Source organism: Saccostrea echinata, unplaced genomic scaffold (genome assembly GCF_033153115.1).
Source record: "Saccostrea echinata isolate AGI-Se365-2 ecotype Australia unplaced genomic scaffold, CSIRO_AGI_Sech_v1 ptg000024l, whole genome shotgun sequence".
Classification (NCBI taxonomy): Eukaryota; Metazoa; Mollusca; class Bivalvia; order Ostreida; family Ostreidae; genus Saccostrea; species Saccostrea echinata.
In genome coordinates this window covers 130,985-153,133 of record NW_026889773.1, presented here as the reverse complement: position 1 = coordinate 153,133, position 22,149 = coordinate 130,985, and the positions used below count along the sequence as shown (strand labels likewise).

The 22,149-nt window shown below is 32.1% G+C and overlaps 1 protein-coding gene across 2 annotated transcripts in view; it reads left to right on the top strand.

The window, feature by feature from the left end:
- The window catches only part of LOC133191769 (ankyrin repeat and death domain-containing protein 1A-like), a 35,657-nt gene extending 14,447 nt beyond the window's left edge, over window positions 1-21,210 (top strand). The window contains exons 1-15 of one of the 2 annotated variants that reach the window (XM_061327505.1): window positions 1,165-1,293; window positions 2,580-2,686; window positions 5,050-5,148; window positions 5,379-5,477; window positions 5,907-6,011; window positions 10,614-10,712; window positions 10,933-11,031; window positions 12,804-12,902; window positions 15,201-15,299; window positions 15,763-15,861; window positions 16,578-16,676; window positions 16,777-16,872; window positions 17,480-17,678; window positions 20,678-20,806; window positions 20,996-21,210. In XM_061327505.1, the coding sequence (XP_061183489.1) occupies window positions 1,281-1,293; window positions 2,580-2,686; window positions 5,050-5,148; window positions 5,379-5,477; window positions 5,907-6,011; window positions 10,614-10,712; window positions 10,933-11,031; window positions 12,804-12,902; window positions 15,201-15,299; window positions 15,763-15,861; window positions 16,578-16,676; window positions 16,777-16,872; window positions 17,480-17,678; window positions 20,678-20,806; window positions 20,996-21,066 (1,512 nt within the window). In that variant the 5' untranslated portion in view covers window positions 1,165-1,280 and the 3' untranslated portion in view covers window positions 21,067-21,210. Of the gene's footprint in view, window positions 1-1,164; window positions 1,294-2,579; window positions 2,687-5,049; window positions 5,149-5,378; window positions 5,478-5,906; window positions 6,012-10,613; window positions 10,713-10,932; window positions 11,032-12,803; window positions 12,903-15,200; window positions 15,300-15,762; window positions 15,862-16,577; window positions 16,677-16,776; window positions 16,873-17,479; window positions 17,679-20,677; window positions 20,807-20,995 lie in introns of those variants that run through there. The other variant, XM_061327504.1, reaches the window with a different exon arrangement.
- The last annotated feature ends 939 nt before the right edge of the window (window positions 21,211-22,149 follow it).

Sequence of the window (22,149 nt, the reverse complement as noted above, 5' to 3'; positions counted from 1 at the left end):
ATGTAAATAATAGATAAATAAAGATAAGATAAAAATAACTTATCTTAATAAATGCTTTTCAAAGACCAAGAGAGACCAATGTGAGAGGTTATTATATGGGTTTGAAATAGTACAGAAGCACTATTATTATGTTAAGGATATACGCAACGTAGTTTGAACTTTATTGTCTTTTTCCCTGGAGTTGAAGAGTTCCAATACTAATAGGAATAGGAACTGTGTGCTACATTTTAATGTCTATATATGCTGTTGTACACTTCTTCTTAAACAAGTTTGGATAAACAAAACATCTAAAATATTTGTTTAGTAATTTTTTAATATTTTTATTTGAATTATACAAGAATTTTCATCAATTGACATCTTTTCAAAACCCCTCTGAAAATGCATACTGATTTTTTTTGTCTACGAACATCTGATGACACTATAATCTTAAATTAAGAATATTTTGAAAAAATTATCAGCAGGTAAGGTACGTTGCATACGTCCTAAATAGTCGGTATGGTTATAGTGATAAATGGGGGCAAGTAGAGCTTTTTTTAATGAGTTGTTACCGAGTACTAGACTTAGTCTTATATTATTGTTGATCCTCATCATCCTTTTTCTCTGGCTTTGGGGCAACAAAGCTTCATCTATCAGTATATTTTATACTTCAATGGATCCTCTAAGTTATTGTATTATACTCAGGTGATCGTTAAGGCCCTTGAACCTCTTGTTAAAAGTTGAAACTCGACATTTGCAACACTGACGCTTCGTTTCTTGTTTTGATGCAATCTCAAACGATTATTTGAGGCCCGAATGCTCTACATTTGAAGGCATTATAGTATGACATATTTACATGTCTAAAACCGGAGACTATGACATCCATCAAGAGAATAATCAATACCTTTCATATATCGGGTCAGATTCCTCCACAAACCAGTAGTGTCGTCTGCTCCAGACACCTTCTGCAACATTTCCCTCAAAATCGACAAAGTAACAAAATTCCAGCACCTGATCCATAATTAATGACCTCTACGAACCTTTCTAAAAAATAATGCTACTCTCTACTTCCAGATTCTGAAGCTGATAATGGTATTTTGGATCAAAAAATCTCCCCACTGTGACCTTAGCTTAATTTGGGTACTTTATGCTTATTGATTAGTATTAAATGTATATTGTTACATGTGCGTAGTAAACAAAAGCATGTATGATATGGATTGTGTTTTGCATCACGTTATAAGTTCTGGATGAATTATTCGATTGGTTTGACGATTTCAGATGATATAACAGGATGATCATCAAAGATGGAGGTTATAAGTAAGTAATGAATAGTATCTAATGAAGGCGATTGGTTGGAGATGTATTTATTAACCATTTGCACTGCTTTGACTAAAGATATATGTGTTTTTCAGTACAGCTAAATAAGATACCTCAATGAATATAGCTTCTCTACGCTCAAAAATGAATTGAGGAAAAACTATATTGTCTAAAAAGCTATTAAAATCACGGATTGCCTTCACATTTAACTTGAATGCAAGTGTCTTATTCATTTTGCTGTTAATTATTATTTAGGCATACAGTGGGTATTTTTTAGACTGTTGTGTAACTTATTGCTTTGGGTTTCAAAGATAGATACTTCTAATAAAAATTGGTCGCAGAATAATTTGCCCTTACAGCACTTGATGATTTCCACATTGCAATTATTTCCTAAATTCAGTGCAATTTGAATTTTAAAACTTCTTTCTCGGATGTCATTTAAAAATATCTTCATCTATATGCCCTTTTGTAACGTTAAATAATACCAAGCATTATCGCCAGAAAATTGTGTTTGTTTAGCATGCCATTCTCTTCCTATTCAGACTTTTATATTGTACAGACGGTATTTTCTGTGCACTTAATTTTTACTTAAGAATATCTTGTTCTCAAGTTTCAATATTTCCCGCCAAAATTCTTTCAACATTTCAAGAAGGCGATGTGATCTACAAGAAAAAAAGTACAATGATGATATTTTTCCACTCTAAAATTAGCAGTATTTGTATCAAAAATTTTCTTAGCTGTTCTTAGAAAAGATGTCTTACCATATTCCTAGAACTTGCAGAGTAGAATGCCATTTGATAGGAACTTTTATATCTTTTATGATCCGTTGGTATGCTTCTCTCCTTGAAAGATTGTAACCTATTCCTCGAAACCTCACCTTTTAAGGGAAGTATTTAATTCTTTATTACAAATCTAGGTTAGGTTATATCATCGATACCTGTGAAATAAGGGCAGAAATCTATCAGAATTGAAAGAAAAGAGATTTTTTAAATAGATTTTTCAAGGTGTTGCAATGATTGAAACAGAAACAAATTTGATATGGAGATGTTGGAAAGTTATGAACATAATGCACCAACCTGCTTATTAGAATGCATACTAATATGTAAATCAAACTTAACCAGAATCATATAAATTATAATTATAAACTCGTTTTATGTTTGCCTTATAAATTATCATTTTATGTGAATTATTATCTGACTTTACGATGATTTACAATTGTAGAAGAATTAATCATAAAAATTGTTATAAGGTTGTATAATGAAAAAAGTATATGACTTTTTTTGCAGTGACAAAAGGTGAAATCAATTTCCACAAAGCTGCCAGAGAAAATGATCTCGAATCTGTCCGAAAATTATTGTCCGAACATCGTATTAACGTCAACTGTAAAAACAATGTAAGTGATAAAGTTGTTTTGAAATATCATACGTAGAGAATTGAAAATCGTTTTATTTTTAGTCGCCTTCGAAAGAGAAGACAGGACAACAGAATATAGTGTAAAGCTTTAAAACGTAAATAATGGAATGAATAGGAAATGGAGAGTTGGGAAAAGAATTTAAGAAGTTGTAAAGATGAAATGAATAAACAAAACAAACAAATAATGGGATGAATAAGAAATAAACGGGGAAGGGGGGGGGGGCTCTACACCACCGAAAGTTTCCATTGTAGGGTCACAGAAGATAGATATTGTCTGCTGAGACACAATAGTGACTCAGCGTTTTTGAATTGCAAATACACAAGAAAAAAGTATGTATAAAAGAATCTGAAATACAGAGCATTTAAATGTTAGCCTATTTTTAATTAAGTGCATATATAGTAAGCTACATGGCAGGTATGGTACTATAATAAGAGATTAAATGTTTACGTGGAGTATCTCAAAAAAATATATTTAAAAATCATCTTGCTTAACATTTTTGGCTACATATTTGTCTATACAAGCTTCTATTGTATATTTTAGTTGTCAACTAAGGGACCGTTGGGCAGGAATTGTGTTTAAATAGTGTTTCACACTAAAATTACGTTTGTCAAAATTTCTAAACGATAACCATACCACTAAAATCCAAGGTTAAATGTTCATGACCTCATGACATCTCGTGTGACCCTTGTACTTTTCTCTATGTCATTATTTGGATTTCATTAGGGTGAGTTAACCATGCATCGGACACATACCTTGCTTCGGACAACTTTAAGCAATAAACTTTCATTGAACCCGAGTCTCCCCGTGTTTTTACTTGTTTCTGTCTTAAAGCTGAAGATTTAAACTTTTTAATGATGCCGATTTTTATTTTCGTGTTGTGATATAAATATCACAAGAATGGCCTTGAAATTACGTCATATTTTGCATCATCAAAGGGGACTATAACCAGAATTTTACGATTTTGCAATTTTTAGAGTTGTCGTTCTTTTTAATAGACGTCAACGGAACGGGTCGGTCCTAGGTAAAATTTATCAATGATTGATAATTTTACCGACATTTTTCAAAAATTTTACTTTAATATTTGTATAATATTTCTTAGAGTTGTTTTTAACTAGTATGTTTATTTCACCGTACATCGGACACAAATTAACCATGCATCGGACACTTTCCGATGCATGGGTAATAACTCCATTTTCATATAAAACCCAAATAACAGCTGTTTTTTACGGAAATAGAAAATAGAAACTCTAAATTTTCAGTGGAAATTCAAATTATCGATATATGACGACTAGAAGTGGACTCAATTTATTTCTTTAAACTAGATGTTGATAACCCACGCGACAAAGGCGCGAGTTGCCATATTACCATGATTACTAGCACTGTAAAGCCTTTCCAAGGCGATGTGATGCAACTGAAATCTCTTCACATTTGTGGATCGAAGTAGTCATTCAAATTTAACTAGAAGGTTAAGTTTTAAAAAAAAAAGATAAAAATGTTCCGATATCACTAATTTTAAAGCACCGAGATCAAGGTATGATATTTTTCTGGTTTAAATATCGTATGTCCGATGCATGGTGAATATTGTCCGATCCATGGTGAATTCTGACTTATTTCGAAAAAATCGGTTTTTAATTTTATTTTCTCAATAAATAGGGCACGATTGTGTCAAATATTTATATTTTAACCACATACTACATGTTAAGTTCCAATTTGATAATATTCGGTCGGTAGCGATATCGCTAGAACTCGTTGAAGTGCGAAGGTGTGCGATGCATGGTGAATTCACCCTACGTCAGGAGTGAATGATGTTCATTTAATTGAGTAGTGGCTATACATGTATACGGATGATAACCGACCTGGAAGCACATGTCTGTGCTTATTTTGCGAATTTTTAGGTTCCTCCCAATTTGGTTATCATATCATTTACCCCCAAAGCCATAATTCTTTAATTATAGTGGAATATTAAGGGGGAACATCTTTCACAAATATCAAGATAAAATCTAGAGTATTGTTTGACGCTGCATCTACGTGTAGTACATATTTGTGGACCCTGGGAATGAGGGTTTCACCAAAAAATCTATTCGGAATATTTTTTCTTCTATTTTTTTTTTCTCTTCAAGAACAGTATGGTTACAATTTGACAAATTAGTATGCAAGCATTCGTTTGCAGTATACATGAACATTCAACGTCGTTTAAATTCTTATCCGTTAAAGCCTGCATTGATACACAATATACATGAAGGGTTTAAGAGTATTTCAGAGGATGTAACGTAACTGATTTTGATTAGATTATTACGAACATTTCAGTGTTAACCAAATAACATCTTTTTCCCTATTTATAGTTGGATCGAACAGCTTTACACTGGGCAGCTGCTAACGGCAACATAGAAGTCATAGAGAAACTCATGGAAGACGGTGCCGACCTGGAATCGAAGGACAAGGTTTATCTTTACATTAATGATACACATTAATATAACCTGGTCATTTCCTCATTTTGGTTTAGTTTTCTGATGTACCAAATTGGAAATAAATACCGCAAAATTAGCATTTTTACAATATGGTTATCTCATTTGATTATGGAGATGTTTGGCCTTCTAGAAAAAGACGCACAAATGTTCCTTTATTCACAAGTATTAAGAAAGGTCAACTATACAATATATATATTTTGTAGTATGGAATGCGTCCAGTTCTTTGGGCGGCCTGGCTTGGACATTTAGATGCTATTAAGGTGCTAATTACCGGAGGTGCTACTCCACTCTGCACAAATAAGGTAATTATTCTTGCACAATGATTATACGATCTTTATATTTATTAATAAGACTACAAAAATAATAATGAAAACTGAATTCTTCTTTGTGTTTGTTTCTTCATACAAGCAAGTACCCTTAGAGTATAGCAATTAATTTTTTATAATGATCAGAATTTTTTAAGCAAATATTAATCAAATGCCGCATTCTGTTTTTTTTAACCATGCACTGCTGAAAGTCGAAATATAATATTTTATTTCTCAAGGGAAAATTGGATAACTTTAAAAGCAACATTTTAATCCAAACAAACTTAATAAATTTAAAATAAGCGGTTTTTCAGCTCTTGTTGGATAGAATATTTCTTCTTTCTTAATTATAATGATTTACTATGATTTATAAAGATTGTGTATATAAATGTTTTCTTACCTATTGAATACAATTTGTATTTCCAGCAAGGAATGGGTATTCTTCACTGTGCTGCACAAAACAACCACGTGGATGTGATGAACTTTATATTTGAATCACTGGAAAACATCAATGTCAATGAAGAAGAAATGGTACATTTTGTTTTATTCACGAGAGAAAATGGTAGATGCTGATACTATAAATTCACAATCTACCATTCTATCCTTTTATTCATCTACATATTCATTGTAAACATTGACCAAAAGAGAATTTCCCAGATATCTTTTATTAAATCAGACAGATATGTTGATGAATGTAAGAAAATTTAAATCTGAAGAAAATTCTCAATAGTTTTGATACACACAATAAAATATCATGCCTGACTGGCGCACGCTGGTAAATATTTCATGAATATTTATCATTGAGTGACTTAGGCATGCTGGTAAATATTTCATGAATATTTATTATTGTTTGACTAAGGTAACCATTCCGACAAATAACGTCACTTGTCGATCGCCCACATTTTGTACATGTCGCATGAAAGCTGTTTTAAATTCTATGCATATCGAAATTATTTTTTATTCATTCACAGACAATATATACTCGTAAGTAGATAATGAATACTCTAGCTTTTCCATCGCCAACTTTCTTTATTAATGTAGTAATATTCCGCTTTTGCCTGCATATGGTGTTCATTTCTCTCAGCTTATTCGATATTCAAGAGCAAGCTCGGAGTAAGCTCGGAGACCAATTTTTAAACCGAGACAGGCTACTGACAAATAAGTTAATGTTACACGAGATTTCAACTACCTCAGTTAAAATTCAGCAATTTGGTAAATTCTAGGATCATTATAATGACCTGTCAGTAGGTCATATTTTGAATGGCATATTTTATGCCAATTGTTAGGCATTTTTTAAATACCTAATTCATCTATGGAATATTCTGTCTACCTGTTCAATTCATAGGGCGTACGGCGTGTGTGTTCGATCAACAGGGGATGCTTACTACTAGGGATGTAGGGTTTTTCTTTAGTTCGACCACTGTTCATTGTCTTCACCATTTTTACAATGTGTTAATCTAGAATTTTCGAGATTGCCGAACAGTATTTTACTGATATTTACTTAACGTTACTGTTTCCCAAAAGATATGGGTTTGTAATTTTTGTAATCATCAGTATCACTTAAAATTTGGCTAAAAAGATAAATGCCTCTAAAAAGTAAATTGTGCACCTTAACAGTTATAGCATTTTTCATGTTCTGATACAAAATACTTCTGAGTTCTCTTCTAATGCCTGCTAATTAAATAAAAAAAAACAAATGAATAAACAATTAGTATGAAATGCCTATACACTCTGTAGCTTATAAGTGGGGCATTCTATATTTATAAACAAAACTTAACTGTTGCCTTACTAACCTGCCTACCCCTCAATTTAATGTACGGAACCTAAGGTCTTTAATCAGTGGTGAACACGATCTAATAAGGACACTGTTGTAGAAGGAAAAAAATGTCGCAAACACTCTGCCCTGTGGCAAAGTACTGAATAATTAATCGAAACGACGACAAGGGATTATCGTATATACCATGCCAGTGAAAAATCATAGAACAAGAATAGATTGTCAAGCATTATCGACTTCTTAATCACAGAAAAGTGGGTCCATGATGCTGCAATGTTGATTATTTTTATCTAAAATGTTCTCACATGTATTATCATGGATTAGACTGTCATATATAGCCATAGCTCTACGGAGGTAGACAATTATTATTGTTCGTTAGCTTTAAATTCGCCAATTACCTTCTAGTCAACCCTGACTTTACAAGGTCGTTAATTTCTCTTCAGAGATCCATTTTCAGTGTACTTTTACTGGTTTGAATGAAACCTTGACCTCGTCTTTCTAAATGAAAATTATAGTTTTTATATAAATTCCCCTGACATAGAAAAATTAGACGATTCTTTTATTGTTTAGCGGTTGAAAAAGCTATTTTTTCTTAACATTGATCAAATGATAGTAAACTAGATATCCTTACGTGGTAGTTTTGATTTCTGTTAATATTTGTTAGAAAACATTTTGCTGAAGCTTTCATTAAAGCTAAAATTTTAATGGGGTATACATGTATTCCGTTATTTGGATATATTTGACTTTTTAAATCGATGTGAAAATATGGTTGAGTGAGAGGAAATGTCTCGGGAAAAAATTAAACGATTCATTTATTGTTAGATGAAAAATAAATGTACATTTTATGGATTACGAATTATTCATGCTATATTTCGTAATATATACATTTGTGGTATCTCTCTATTATATAAACATACAGAGAGCAAATATCTTCATACCTCTATGAAGTTTTTCGAAGGTCATAGGTGATTACGTGCCTAATCACACAGCGCAGTAATATCAACATAAAAAGACTTACTCTACTTAGCAATATAGCATGTTTTTCATGCATAAAAATGTACAAAATACCGTACAGGTGCTCGAGGACAGCACCCCCCCCCCCCCCGATATAGACCCCGGGCCTGTTCGACTTTTTTCTCATGAATTATATATGGATGACTCATTTGTGATATAATCTCTATATAATCAATTCGGAAAACTGACTTAAACAAACACTTTATAAAAATTACTGCCCTACCCTATATATATAAATTAAAGAGGCTGGGAGGTTGTGGCCATTTTTAGACTATATTGATCTCCTTTAGAAGAAGAGCTCCATATGAAGATCTAGAAAATGATCAAATTTTAAAACCAAAATTTTTGAAATTTTTCTTTGCCAAATGATAGTTGACAGCTTAAGATATCATATCTAAAAAATTAAGTTAAATCTGGTGGTTAATTTGTGGTTAATTTGTTGACCCCCCAGCCTCCTTAACAAGGTTGCCAACTTCGTCTGCAAACCGAGAGGCACTGCCGAGGAATTTTTGTTGAATTGTCTCATAAATCTACACATAGCCCTAAAATCAAAAACTCATGTCATAGGTTAAAAGTTTAGGCACTTCAACAGTCGTTTCGGCCAATTTTCCACAAGGATGTTAGCGTTTTTAAACTGATCAAAGCTTATTCAACTGAAGTGATGAGGATACGACTTTCTACCCAAATACACAGTTCTGCAGAAAGTCTGAAACACTGTTTTGAAATAAGCATTTGAAGAAATCTGGTTGAGATACACTTTAAAACTATATTTCAAAGGTATTGGAAGCATAGAGTTCTAAACCACTAATGTAAATGAAATGTTTCTAATTATTATTCAACTACCTGATTTGCAGGTTTCGTTTTGACAGTTATGCCCCTTTTAAAAATGCAATTTATTTAAATACCTTCTTTTCTCTAGATACTTCGCATAAAATCTAGAAAATGTTAGAAAAAAATATTTATTTGATTAAAAATTCGTACAAAAAAAACAAGAATGTGTCCAGTGTTAATACCTTGCACTCATATTTGGTTATATGGAAGAAATGGGTAATAGTCCTCTCCTCATTACTTCCGTTGAATAAGCTTTTACGAAGTTGGCAATCTTGTTGATTTATATGTAGAGAGTGGGGTAAATTTTATAAAATGTTTGTTTTAGGTCATTTTTCGAATTGTTGGTATAGATTATATCACAAATATGTCATTGAAAGATAATTTATGAGAAAAAAGTCGAAAAAGCCGGGGGGGGGGGTCTATATCGGGGGAGGGGGGGGGGCGGTCCTGTCTTCAAGCACCTGTGAAATACCCAAGTAAAATAATAATAATTTTATTTACAATGTAAACGAGTAATTAATACAGTTCTTGATCGATTTTACATAGAGAATAGAAAACTACGTGTTATAAATTTCATGTCTGAGCTGCATAGTCTCAACGTTTACCCTTATTTTTCTTGTAGACCTCTGAATGCTATATTTTTTTTCATTAAACTTTACTCACAATAAATTTGAAAATCTGTTGGAAAATATCAATGTAATGCAATCACGCCACAAACAGCTGACAAACACTGCACTTCGGAAGTTCGGTAGGCACACCTCCATCATCGAGATCGTTGTCTTAGCAATGTAAGCTGTCGCCTGTGTCTCCGTGTCAACATCATAATAAATATGCATTATTGAAATCGTAGATTTTATGTTTCTGATCAAATTTTATACTTGATTCCAAATTAACTGGTCCGGACAAGTGTCTCCATCCATCCCTTTCCGACCGAAATTCCTCCAACTTTTTATTATCAAACATCGGACGTGTTTCTTGTGTTTTTTTTTTAACATCGAACATGGGTTCTCACGAATACAAAAATTCCCAGACACCAATATGCTCACTATAATTGATCACAAGTAGCCTTTTACAGAATATTCCCTTCAAAACAGAATCCTTTGCCAGATGAATTTGAAGCGTAACCGCTTTTCAAGCCGATTTACACCTTGCGTAATTTGTCAAAATCTACGACGAACAGTATACTTATATTCGATTGTCCGTCTCAAATGTATATATAAGTAATAAATAACTTCACTGGGAAATGAAGTGGGTCGGTACGTGATCAGGATTTGATCACGTGACCGACCCATTTCATTTCCCAGAGAAGTTTTTAAAATTGTCATTTATTTCTTAAATGTTTTAAGGCTTCAGCAAAAATGGCATCGATGCAACAGCATTTCGATAGTAAAGATAGTCTAGTACTTGTACCAGTGTTCAAAAGTAAAATCATTGATGTCACTTACAAAGTCATGTTAACTGATGATGCAAACGAAAATTTGTGACAGGAAATAATTAAAGTCTGTTTTTTAAAGACTGGGCGGACTCCCATTCATCTGGCAGCAGAAGCAGGTCATATAGAAGCGGTGATGCGACTGATCGACATGCGCTGTGATGCAAACAGAAGGGATAAGGTTGTTTTTCATTGTTTAAAAATTTGATCTTAAGAGTACATAAAAATTCATTTTATAATGTTTTACTAATTACGTTTTACATCTGCTTTTCAAATGATTCCAACGTTTTCGGGGAAATATAATTATGTAATATCCACCAAAGATCTTTTTTTATTTCTATGCCCACTGCTGTATTTGCAATTGATGCTTTCAAATTATTTGTTTACAACGTTTATTACAGGAGGGTAAAACATCATTGCATTTAGCCGCAGAAGCTGGAAAGAGTGACGTCATCAAAAAATTACTTACCCTTGGGGTGGAAGTCAGTGATAGAGATGTGGTATAGATGTTTATCCTCAATTTCAGCAAACCAAAATATTAATTTTACTACTGCAATATTATATAAACCAAATAATGATATAGTAAAATTAAGACCTAACAGTAAATCTTTTATGTACTTGTATGAGAACTACAATATATCTTTTATTAATTTTACTTTTCACAAAAGAAATGGATCGGACAAGAAGCCTTAACTATGTTTGGTTTTTTTTTTTCTATAACTGGACATGAGAGTTTCAAAGAATCCTTACACTATTGATTCTTATAAATTTTTTATATAGTTTTGTACTTAATACATTCTGAAATGATCTGAAAGGCCATGACCAATTTCAGAACAGAATCACTCAAATGTAGCTGTTTTTTTATGCCCCCGGATCGAAAGATCCCGGGGGTACATGTATATTGTTTTTATGCCCCTGGATCGAAAGATCCCAGGGGTATATTGTTTTTGTCCTGTCTGTCTGTTTGTCTGTTATCAACTTTAACCTTGCCCATAACTTTTGATTGGTTGGAGCTATGACTTTAATATTTCACATGTGTATTCCTTGTGACAAGACCTTTCTTTGGGTACCATCATATTTGACCTTGACCTTGGAGTTTGACCCACTTTTGCAAAACCTTGGCCGTAACTTCTGAACAGTTGGTGCTTGGGGTTTCAAACTTCACATGTGTATTCTTTGTGACACGGCCTTCCTTTGGATACCAACAACTTTGACCTTTTGACCTTGACCTACTTTTGAAAAACTTTAATCCTGGCCATAACTTTTGAACAGTTGGTGCTTGGGATTTCAAACTTCACATGTGTATTCCTTGTGACAAGACCTTTCTCTGGATATCAACCTCTTTGACCCTTTGACCTTGATCTAGGAGTTTGACCTACTTTTGAAAAACTTTAATCTTGGCCATACCTTTTGAACGGTTAGAGCTAGCGCTTTCGTACTTCATGTATGTAATCCTTGTGACAAGACCTTCGTTTGGATACCAACCACTTTGACCTTTTGACCTTGACCTAGGAGTTTGACCTACGTTTGAAAAACTTTAACCTTGGCCATAACTTTTAAATGGTTGATGCTAGGGCTTTCATACTTCACGTATGTAATCCTTGTGACAAGACCTTCCTTTGGGTACCAACCACTTTGACCCTTTGACCTTGACATAGGAGTTTGACCTACTTTCGAAAAAACTTTAACCTTGGCCATAACTTTTGAATGGTTGGTGCTAGGGCTTTCATATTTTACATATGTAATCCTTGTGACAAGACTTTCATTTGGATACCAACAACTTTGACCTTGACCTTGATGTTTTACTTACTTTTAAAAAACTTTAACCTTCGCCATAACTTTTGAACAGTTGCAGCTAGGGCTTTCAAATTAAACATTTTTTATCTTTTGGCCTGGATTTTGACTTGCATTTGAGAAACTTTAACCTTCGCCATAAGCTGCCATACGGGGGCATCAGTGTTTCACAAACACATCTTGTTTTTTAATGAAAATGTTCCAGAATTTGATAAAAGCTTAGAATCATAAAATAATGACTGCCAAACATCAGCTAGAAATGGGGAAATTATTGGATTTTTAGATCATATTTAGTCTAGGTACTAATTTTATTGAGGACAAGTTTAGAGGAAAGGGATAAATAAATTGTGATGTTTTTGCTTACCTATGATCTTAATTGGGGAAAAACTATATATCATAGGAAAATGAATCAACAAGAGAGAATAACGACAGATTCCTGGTATACTGAATTTTTCATTTACTTACCTCTCATTTTTAGGAAGGTAGAACAGCCATGCATATCGCAGCAGAAGAAGGCCATTTAAACGTCATAGAGGTCCTTTTTGATTTTGATGCAAAAGCTGATGCAGAAACAATAGTATGTTTTTTATTTATCCTGTTTAGCATTAAAAGTTTAACTTAACTAATACAAATGAAAAAATAAAACATTTTCTGCAATAAAATAGTAGTAGTAGCTGCTACGTCTACGTACATGCGTAATTTTTCAAATGAGCTTAAACATATACTAATTACTGGTGTGTTATACTTTGCCAATGAACATTCTTCCATACTGAGTTTGTCTTTAAAATAACAGAGGACGTGTATACATACACTCAATGCACGTGGTCAAAGACTTAATAAATTCAGAGGAATATCACAAATCTCGATCACACAAGATTGATCTTACGGTTTCATAGTTTCAAAATTAGTGTTTCACTAATTGTTGTTGTACTGTGTTTTTCATTCGTTTTTTATGGAAGCTGTCTCGCTGTTTTAAGGGCTTTGGTAAGGTATGAATGCCATTATTATCTTTCCGTAGTGTCCTGTGTATTCTCCGAAACTGAGTCTGTCATATCCACTGCCCTCTGATTTTGGTAGCTTTCTTCAGTTGTTGATTGATTAGTAAAGTTCTTGTATTGCAGTGCCACTTTAACAACCACTTGTGTTAATCCAAGGCACTTGGAACCCTTTTAAACAAAATTTTTTAAAACAAATAAAAATTTAAGTACGTAAAGACAAGGGATAGGAACTTAATCATTTTTATATGATAAAAGTCCTATGGTGTGTGGTTTTTGAAATTTTCGTGACTCACAGCGGACACAATCGTTTGTATGAATAAAGGATATTAATGTAATGGGAAAATAATTATCATCGGATTCAGAATTTATTTCAGACACTTCTTCTGGCGAAAACTGATATTAAACTGTGAAATTTATGGCTAAAAGGGATATAGCACAGCATTCATACCAAACATTAATGTGATGCTCTGTTTTTACTAATTGAAGACTTTAGATAGAAGTGAAGTGCGGAGTGGGGAATGGGATTTAATATAAAATAGAGGGAAAATGTATGATTGGCTGATGTTGGGCGTGGAGAATGGGATCATTTACCGGGGGATATTGTAAAAGTAAAAGGAACAAATTTATTGCAATGTCCTTTTTGACAGATTTTATTTTATCAAATAAATTTTGCAATATGACTTCCACAAGCATGCTACTGTTGAAAATAATGGGTTTCTCTTGGAAAATTTCAACGAGATTTGAGAAATCACATCAAATTTCAAAAATTTTTCTCAATGATGGTACGTAATAATAATTTTCAATCTTGAGAGAGCTGATTAAGTTTCAATCTTTAATTTCACCATTCGGTTATACAATTCTGCAAGAAAGATAACAAATATTACATGTTTCTATATCAAAAATATATCTGTACAGTAGGATGTTATGTTTGCTTTTCTCCCCAGAAAATATCTTGAAGTATATATATATTTATTACATTTTCAACAGTGAAATACTGTAATTCATTTATTGAATGAAACTGATACTCTGACACAGTGTGAAAGGATATCAAAAGGGTATTCTCAGTGTGAGAATATCAGAAATGCGACAAAACTCGAGATTTTCCATCCCATCACGAATAGCGTTTAAAAAAAACTCCGGCCTGTTATAAGATAGTAAATGAACCATCCTGACAGAGAGTAAAACTGCTAAAGTTTCTCCATATATGTTTTTAAAAGTCCATGTTTATAACGTTTTTCAATCTTGCAATCGCTTAGCTATGACGTCTTAACCGCTCAACTATGGCGTCACAGCCTATGACACCCTGTTACGAAGACAGAATCAAAGGGAAAATCAAAGAAAATGTAATAAACAGAAAATTCAATGTTTTGTAGATGAATGTGGAATTTATTTCACTCATGAGACAAGATTTTTGGACTTCGCGCTCGTGAAAATATCAAAAAATTCTATCCCACTTGTGAAATAAAGTCCATTCATCTACAAAACATTGAATATCCTATAGAGAGAGAGAGAGAGAGAGAGAGAGAGAGGCTATTTTAAAGACTATTTTAAAACGCACTCTATCCAACAAAGAATTGATTCTTTTCTTGAATACTACAAGATTTGTTTTTAAAAGACTTCAGTCTTATTCAGACTTATGCATGATCTTAATTTGAATAAAACCAAGTTAATATGTGTGTGGCTTTAATCCTCAATATGTATCTTAAAACTTGAGAGTCGGCTCACGAATTTTCAAGTTGCAGAAAACGAAATGTGCAATAAATTATTTCAATTATTTTAAAATGATCACTTTTTCAGTTCATTTTACCATAATTCTGCGTATTTAATTTCCAACCCATGCTACCTTGTTAATTACAATAACAATTTTATTTTGACAGAAAGAGATGAGCCCTCTTCATTTTGCTGCCTTGAGGGGACACACGGAAATCGTGAGCTCACTGATAGACCACGGTGCCCAGTTAGACGTGGTTAACTTTGTATGTTATCTTAAACAACTTCCTTTTCTAATTCAAAAAAGTTCGATTTTATTTGATACTGTCTTTCTAGTATCTACTCGTTTGATTCTTTTCTTAAAGGGTACATGTAAAGATTTATCCATAACCTACATGCCTTTAGTTTCAAATATTTACGCAGGCTTAGTATTTTTTTTTTTTTTTTTTTTTTTTTTTTTTTTTTGTAATTCCACCCTATTAATTACCTTAATGGTTATTTAGACTTGTTAACGTATATTACCTATATTTTTACCACAAAACACGATCATTTGTTTTACATAACAAAAGTACAAAATCTACCCTGGTTGAATTATTAAAGACAATTTATGCTACTCACGTTTGAATATCCGGAAAGGGAAAGTCATTTTTGTGGGAATTTATGACATTAATAAATTGTCCATCTGTTAACATGAATCCAAAGTGCTGTAAATTATCCTATTCCTTTCAGCAAGGAAATACACCCCTACATCTAGCCGCCCAGAATAATCAACCAGACGTAACGAAAATTCTTATCAAGAATATGTGCCAAGTCAACATTCAAAACTACGTGAGTACAGAATCGTAATACTACTCGCTTGATCTGTTTAATCAAAACCATTGGCTATTGAATATATATACATGAATAATAATAAAACATCAAAATCAAATGGAATAAATTTTACATATTAGAAGCAATAATAGGGAAAAAATCTTTAAAAACGCAACACTTCATGGTATCAATCATGCTTTTACCTACCAAAAGTTCCCGGAGCTCACAATAATATTATAGTTTAATTGTACATCAACGTGTATTCATACATGTAAACTTATAGCTAAAAGGATTAAATAAACGAAGCTAAAAGGATCGATTTTAGCATAGTTAATTGGATCGATTCAGTAGCGCTAAAAGGATCTATTTACCCGTAGTTGTATGAAACCTGCACTTTTGCTCGTCCCTGTGTGCACATTAAATCATGTTTTCAAATGTAAAACAGAGTAAGATATATTTATGAAAAAGCAACTGTTGTGAGATCCATTTTTATTATAAGCAACATTGTAATTAAAAAAAATAAACTTCTATTAAATTGTTTATATATATATATATATATATATATATATATATATATATATATATATATATATATATATATATATATATATATATATATATATATATATATATAATTTTCATGATGTCTTGATAACTTAATTCAAACTGTTTGATGTGTAAAGCTGAACATCACCTAACACCCATTTATAAACGTTTCTCCTGAAATTACACAGAGACAAATGACAGCTCTTCATATAGCCGTCGAGTCTGGTTTTCAAGATATTGTGGAAATTTTACTCGATGCCAACGCTAGTCTCGACTTGAGAGAAAAGGTAATGTGCTTTTCATTAACTACTTTTAATTCGTTGATTAGTTCATTTATTAGATGACAAACACAGAATTATAATAATAGGCTAGCTGTCAAATTTACAGTTGGGAAAGACGCCGCTACAACTTGCTGCCAGGGGGAGCTTTGTTGCAATTGTTGATATGATTATCAAAGCTGAGAGGTACTATGAAGTTTCAAGGGTAAGCCATTACTTTAGAAATCTAAACGAATTCATTTATATGTATTATAAACAGTCTATGTTTGCATCTTTATATATGCGGATTTCGTTCTTTCAAAATAAATCTTAAACCGTCCTCTATGAAGGCAGGGTTATCTTACGGATTGACATTGGGTCACAGGTTATATCATTATAGGCTGAGTCTAATAACAAGAAAATATTTACTTTTTTTTCTAGTGTCAGTTGCGTGAAAGATTTATCCTAAAACGCTTTAACCTTTCCTAGTTTTTTGGAATATTGACCAGATCAAAGCTTTTAAATCAAACCAATTTAATTGTTATAAAATATTTTTGGTTCTACACAGACTTTAGGTCAACAAGTATTGTTTTTTTTAACACACTTCAAAAATATTACTTCTAATGCCACATTCAACCTTTATTTCAACATTAGAAGTTTGTTAAAAGTTGAACAAATTTATTTTTTGTAAACCTTAATCTTACCTGGACGCAAGTACTTTGAAGATGCATTTACAAATGTGTAATAATTAGAGACGACTTGAGATTCATCAAGTGTGACAATTCCCATGAAGGTCCATACCTTTATGTAACAACTGTTTTGTTTTAATCAAGGACTACCTAGACAAGGAATTAGATGACCTTGACCCACATTTATATCTACGACAGCCTCGCCATCCTTCCGCAGGTCAAATGAAAGATATTCTTTGGAAGCTCGCCACTAAACAGCTGAAGTCTGGGGACTGGAAAAAGCTTGCTCTATACTGGAAATTCACAGCAGAACACATCAGGTCCATAGAACATCAGTATACGGGTATATATGCGTTTTAAATGTATGTTTAAAATATTTTCAATTCAATATTTTGTCTTCATTAAAGAAAAATAATAATTATCTGGAAATAACAAAATAAATATTGTAATGAGTAGAATCCATAATGTACTATGGTATTTATGTATACATTCATAACTTGAATTTAAAAAGAAATGAAAATGTTTGCTTTGGTCGTGGATGACTTCTAAACACTTCACATTAAATTTACTCTGCTGATTGAGAGGAATCTTAAAGTTCTATGAGTCTAAGAAACAGATGTACTAAATTATATTCATATGTTAAATTATATGCTTTTGTATTCATCTCTTATTTGAATCAAGAAAGTTTAAATTAATTCCACGAGAGTGCATTGCTTTTGAAATATTTTTCTCACATTTCATTTCTATATAATCAGTAACCTGAGAACTTAATATTAGGACAAAAAATAGTATTGTGCAGTAATCAATTCCACATTATTTACTGTAAGCAGGATTCTAAATGTGTGGTAAAACTGTTGTCACAATTCTATACTTTTCCTACCACAGTTGCAGAAGACGAAACTCTAATTCATTTGATTTATATCAAATTTGCAGCATTTCGTTCAACATACGCAAAATTAACCGAGAAAGAGTAGGGAATATTGGATTGACATCCATAAATTAGTGTGCTAAAATTTAAAATGAAAAGAGAGCGTGAAGGATTTCTCACAACACTACCTTTAAGTTACCACTAATGATAAAATTCCATAAATGATATTTAGTTTAGTGGATTAGTTTACACCCATCAATGATATAATTGACCAAATGTGTCATTTTTATTGTAAGTGGACGAATTTGTACATATTTGTTTTTTAGAAAAAAATAATTCATTCTTAAAAAATGATATATAAAATGATAGTGGTAACTATTAATGGGTACTTAATACCCTCTTGAACAAAGTCGATTTTGTGTAAATAAATGATACATGTGCATGAAAAATGGTAGCCATTTTTAGCTCACCTGAGCAGCAGGCTCAAATGAGTTTTTCTTATCAAAACTTTTCCGTTGTCTATCGTCCTCCTTGTTGGCGTCGTCCTTGTTAACTTTTTACAATTTCATCTTCTTCTGCAGAACCACTTGGCCAATTTCAACCAAACTTGGCACAGAGTATCCTAGGGAAGGGAATTCAGTTTGTTCAACTGAATACCCACTCCTTTTCCAAGGGGAGATATTTAAGTAAAAGTAAATACTACGTGGGGTCATTTAAAAATATTCTCCTAAAGAACCATGCACTGAGTCAAAAAAGATGAAACTTGTATGAAAGCTTTCTGATATGGTATTTATTCAAGTTTGTTCAAATCATGACCCTCGGGGGTAAGGTGGAGCCACTATGGGCGATCCAAGTTTTACATGGATGTTCCTTCGTCTCAATAATATTAAAGGCATTATATCAGTCATTCTTAAATGGAAGCATATACACGTAGTATATACATGTATACAGTTTGTTCAAATGATGACCCCCGGGTAGGGCAGCAATGGGTAAGGCAAAATTTTACATAAGAAAACGTACAGAAACATAGGACAACTCTTTTTCTCAAGAACAACAAAACCATGTTTATTCTTATTCACATGGATTCATCCACATGTAGTGTATATTCAAGTTTGTTCAAATTATGACTCCTTGGGGTAGTTTGGGATGACAATAGGGATCAAAGTTTTACTAAAGAATTCATAGAAAAAGTCTTTAAAAATCCTCTTCTCAAAAAAGGAAAGCCATGAATTGTCATATTGTTATAGAAAACATCCTCAGGTAGTCTAGATTCAAGTTTGTTCGAATCATAACCCTCTGGGGAAGAATGGGGCTTCCATGGGTGATCTACGTTTTACATAGGAATATGTAGGAAAAGGAATCTGCTGATGAAAAACAAGAATGGCTATAGTTACTCATATGAGCATTGTGGCCCATGCATCTCTTGTCAAACTTTGCACAATTAACTTAAAAAGACGATGGAAAGAATTGAAAAGAAGGATAAAAAACACTACAAAAACATTACGCATTTCAATGGCATTAAAATGGAGTAGTGGTTTTTCTTCCTTGTAGAATGAAAAGTTTTGATAAGAAGGAGATAAATCAAAGTACTTAGAAGTACAGAGAGCCGGGATCATTTTGAGAGCATTTTACATTAGTAATAAAAGCTATAAAAAGTTCAGAAACTGGAAATATGCATATCACAAATAGGATGTAAAGCTGAAAAAGTTTTTTTTTTGGAAAAGAAACTGAAAAAAAATGTCAAAAAAGTAACAAAAAAAATTCATAGTGAACAAACATTGTAAACAAAATGTCAAATGTATATAGTATTGTGGCCTTATACCTTGGTTCAAATTAAACAGCGTCCCGACATTTCCACAAGTATACAACATTTGCAATCACATATCGGAAAGGTCCGATGGCGATGACATGTCGCAGAAACGGACCTGATGAAACCTCTCTTATCATTTTAAACAATTATCAGGCAAATGAAGAGCTTGGAAGAGAATAAATTACATTAATGATTATTGTTTAGAAAAATTCCTGGTTTACTTCGTATAATTTACTGTTTTTGTTTCTCAACATCTGTTTAGAGTAAATACTATATTCTTACACATAAATGTTATTTTGCTCTATGTTCAATGAACCTAGCTAAAAATAAAGGTATAGAAATATACGTCATTTTCACTAAAAAAAACAACAAAACAAACAAAACAAACAAACAAACAATCTGAATTTTTGGTTGGGAAAATGGCCACTCTTAACTCAATTAAAAAGTTAGAACTGTTTGGGTTCATTTCAATGTACATTTTTTGATCAATCGTTTTCAAGAAAATTATTCCCAATTCTTATCAGCTTGGATCTGAATTATGAATGAAACGTTATATTTGTGACGATAAATCGTTAGACATATTGATTCCTTTTCACGTGAAACAATTATTTTGGTTTGAAAATGTTCTCCAAAGCATGTAATTGAAGGACACTCTATTATTAAGGAACACACAGCTACAAGGAACATGGGTTTCGTTTGTTAATGATATGGCTGCACGGAGTGAGAAAAGACGAAAACATCATGAGGCTTTTATTTGAAGCTCTATCTGCAATTGACAGGAGGAGCTTAGCAGGTGACTGTCTGATTTATTTTATTTTTTTTAATTCAAAACTAGACTATTTCTTTGTGATGAAAAGATATAATTATTTAATCGTTTAATTGCAAAATAGAAACTAGGTATTGTTTAAATTGAGTTTAGTTTTAATTGTAAAATGTAATAGTATTTCTTTCTTACATATATATATATATATTTTTTTTTCAGAGCAAATTAGGCGGAGAGCAGATTTGAGGAGAGAAAAATTTTGTATGAATGTACTTTGTTCTATTGTATGACTTAGGTTTGCCAATACATGAAAAACCTGGTCAATCAATTCAATTGTAAACTACATTGGTGCTATGAAATAACACAATTTATTTTGTTTTTATTTCCTTTAAAAGGACATTGTTTTGTAATTCTTGAGTGATTTTAAAGGATGTGTTCATCATGCAATACAATTTTTTACTGGAATAAAAAGTTTTACATAGTTAGTGGTATCTAAATTCTTTTTGTATATACTAGGTAATGCTACAGTCTGATTATATATATATATATATATATATATATATATATATATATATATATATATATATATATATATATATATATATATGGTATCTCTCTAAGTTCAAGTTCATTTATTCACTCAAAACCATGTAAATATATGGTACATGAGGACAATGAAAAATATTTACAGCATATAAATTCAGGTCAGAGGTACAAGTATATGATATACATATTCAGAAAATGAAAGTGAAAGAGGACAAAAAAAGAAGAAAAAAAAGATATATACATATAATAGATATAATAATGGTATAAATGAGGAAAAAAATCATGGAGGACAGACTAAATCATTTATTTTTAATATTTAAGTACAGAGTTTTTCTTCGTCTTAGCATCTTGTTTTGTCATCAATTGAGAAAATTTAAGTATATTTGGTCAAGTAAAGTAGTATTCACTAATATACTTTTTCCTAATGTTTGACAATGCAGTGCATTCAAGTATAAAATGGAATTCATCAGCAACGTGTTTGGTTTTACAAAGTGTACATAATCTTTCATTTAATGGTATAATACCTGCCCATCTTCCCAGCTCAACTGGTAGAGGGTGATTAGAAGTACGGAATTTTACAAATTTTTTTCTAAACATTATTGGAAAAATAATTAAATACTTTTCACATTCAAAATTTATTTTAAAAAGTTTATACACAACACCCTTGGATGAACTATTAATGTCAGCATGCCATTTTTGTACAAATTGATCCTGTAATCGTTGCAACCCAATCTTGATTAAGACTATTACAAAACTGTCCATTCCAAATATAAGTTAGTCCGCAAGAATCGAAAATACGATGCACACAATCAATCCATGGATTCTTA